The 2,919-nt window shown below is 27.3% G+C and overlaps 1 protein-coding gene across 1 annotated transcript; it reads right to left on the bottom strand.

The window, feature by feature from the left end:
* Positions 1-29: 29 nt before the first annotated feature.
* LOC111029241 lies at positions 30-1,550 on the bottom strand. Its single transcript, XM_022308193.1, has 3 exons — positions 1,259-1,550; positions 916-1,008; positions 30-787 (listed from the first exon to the last, which is right to left on the bottom strand). The coding sequence occupies exons 1-3, from the start codon at positions 1,365-1,367 to the stop codon at positions 69-71; spliced, it is 921 nt and encodes a 306-aa protein (XP_022163885.1). The 5' UTR covers positions 1,368-1,550; the 3' UTR covers positions 30-68.
* Positions 1,551-2,919: the final 1,369 nt, after the last annotated feature.

Genomic DNA, 2,919 nt, shown 5'->3' on the forward strand with positions numbered 1-2,919 from the left:
AAACTTAATAATATAATTTTAGTCACGGCAGTGGCTTATATAAAGATAAGGTAAGTGATTTGTAGAAATTACTGTTTTTTAATAGTTTCTACAATAGCTAGCAAAGCGTTATTTAAAATAAGACATTGCTCTTTTTGTTCTTCTACTGATTTTTCAAATATTTGAATTAATTTTTGTTGTAATGCCATATCTTCTTGATGTTGTAATCGTATTTCATCAATAAGTTCTTTTTTTAAATCTTTTGGTTTTGTAGAAGTTTTAATTTTTTTGAAATGTGAACTTGTTTCATTATTAATATCTTCATCATCAGATAATATTTTTTTCTTTTCTATTGGCATTTGTTCAATGCTTAGTGGTTTTTCAACAATAGTTTCATTAAAAACTGAGTTATCTATTTCCAAAGTATCTAGTAAGATGGCTGGTTTTACTTTATGTTTACTACCTAATATGGAATGAAGTAAATCAAAGTATGCTGGAGTTTTGGTCTTTCCTGTTCCTGTTTTCTTACTATTTTGAATAAAGGCCATATATGCTTTTTCTAAATTCCTCCATTTTTGATGGCATTTCATTCCACTGTCTTTTAAAGATTTACTTACCACATACCCATGATCTTCTTGCAGTTTTAGAGCTATTTTTTCCCATACTTTATACTTTGGAGTCTTTTTATCTAGTAACTGTTTTTGAATACCTTCAAGCTTGATTATATTCAAAAGGTCTTCAGTAGCTTTAACATCTTGGGGTTTGGGCTTGCGTGAACACCATATTTCATCATTAGAAATATTTAACTCTACAACACAAAAATTATAAATGTAAAGAATGCACATTGAATGCTTAGGTTTTAATTTTTTTCTTATAGACCTATCATACTAAAAAAAAACAGTTTAAAAAAATTAAATTAAAATTTTATAAATTTACCATTATCTGACAGTTTTTCATTATTAGAATTCAAATCTTCATCTAATCCGTCCACCAAAGATGATGCTGGTACCCACATTTCACATTCTTTGTCTATGATAACATAATATATAAATTAAATATGTTTGTATCTGTCATGGTATGTTCAATTTGTTCAAACAAACAAATAGTTAAACAGCATTTACATTATAGGTGGATTTGATCTGGCACTAGCCGATCAAATCAAAATTTTAATTTGTTCAATGTATTTTTAACCGAAATTATATTTCTAATTGATATACATTTGAAATAATGTAACCATAGTTTTGTAATTTTAAATAGTTAAATTCTTTTTTATATGTACCTTGAATTATCACATTGCAAAGGATATGAGACTTATCTTCCGAAAATATTTGTTCACCATCAGACAGGATATAGTTTAAAAACGTTCCGGTTTCGGTTTCGGATGCCATTACGTTGCGAAAGTGTGGAACAAATAAAATAAATTATTTTAAAATGTAAATAATTAATATCATCATATTATTTTGTCTATTATCAATAACCAAACAATATAACCATTTCATTTTGATGGTTACAAATTATCAGTTACCTAAAACCAAAAGTTATTACCAAAAATATAACCAAAACCGCGAAAACGACTTGTTTATAAAATATAGTAACCAGGTTACATTTGGTTAAGCGCGAAAACACGATTATAGATACAGTATTAATTTATATGTCACATGAATTGCCTAAATAGTACTCCTTAAAATATGCTACGGTGCAGCCCCCTTAAATAAAACCTGCACTTTTGAATATGTTCGGGAATTTTCTATGAAGCGTCAAGAAGTATTTCATTAGTCTCTCCAAAAACAGGTGGCTTTTTAGTATAAAATATTTATGGCGATTTTATAATAACTAAAAAACCTTAATGGAAAACCTCATGAGAATTATGTAATTATAATAAAAATATATTTTACAAAATAACAATGATTACGTACCGTGACGAACTGGAATAATATAAAAGTTTTAGTGAGCTATTAATTTTGAAATATCATCAAATTTGCCAGTACTGAGAAATCTTATCGATACTTTTTTTCAATTTTATTAAAGTTTGTTCAAAAATAAACCAAAAAAATAAAACTGTTGTTTTGTCTCATAATCCGCTTAAATTTATCACGGTTGTGCCTCGAATTTTGAGGACTGGTATTTCTCTTATTATTCACATAAATAACAGGTAGGTTTTATAGTATACTATAAAACTTTATTTCCGTAAAATAATTCCGAATGAACTTGTTATAAGAGGGCAATTTAATATTATCTTTTACTACTTCACAATGAAAATAGTGAAAATAATTATAATAACAAATCACCATGATGTTGATAAAACAAACATATTGATAGGTACGGCAGACCTGGTTCAGGGCTAAGCCTAAGACCTCATTTGGACCAGTGAATGATACGTGAACAACAAACACCGAAACTAACTCCTGTGTCATTGAAGGTGAGTTGTTCGAACTAAAACATCTTGTACATTATAATATTACGAACATTCAAATAAGAAAAAAACGTGAGCATAACAGTTATTTTCATGATCTGACCGAGGGAGACAAACCTGGCATAGTTAATGGCACCCAACTGATAATACGGAATGAGATCGTGTAGGTAAAATGCTTCTTGACAAAATCAAACAAAAGAAACGTTCAAATCATACTAAAACTACTAAATATATTAAGTTACGTACCTAAATATTCTGAAATAAAATAAAAATTGATTTTAATTTAAAATATTTTTAAATTTCCTAATTCTAATAAGATCATGGAAAAATATAAATAAATTTAAAAAAATATTAAAATATATAGTTCCATAACGAGACACTCTGGGTTCGAAAATGATAATATTAGATAATCTTTGATAACAAGTTTTAGCTGAACCATTTCTTTGATATTTTAAATCTATGTTATAATTTTCACTTAGGTAATGATACAAAACTATAAATATTTTGTATCAAATCTCCAATATGAA

Source organism: Myzus persicae, unplaced genomic scaffold (assembly GCF_001856785.1).
Source record: "Myzus persicae strain clone G006 unplaced genomic scaffold, MPER_G0061.0, whole genome shotgun sequence".
Lineage (NCBI taxonomy): Eukaryota > Metazoa > Arthropoda > Insecta > Hemiptera > Aphididae > Myzus > Myzus persicae.

Bases quoted from the DNA above. Each gene is read 5' to 3' on its own strand.
- LOC111029241 (XM_022308193.1), bottom strand. From the start codon at position 1,367: ATGGCATCCGAAACCGAAACCGGAACGTTTTTAAACTATATCCTGTCT. The intron at 1,009-1,258 runs GTACATATAAAA...ATGTTATCATAG, and splicing joins TTGCAATGTGATAATTCAAG to ACAAAGAATGTGAAATGTGG. The intron at 788-915 runs GTAAATTTATAA...TTTGTGTTGTAG, and splicing joins TGAAAAACTGTCAGATAATG to AGTTAAATATTTCTAATGAT.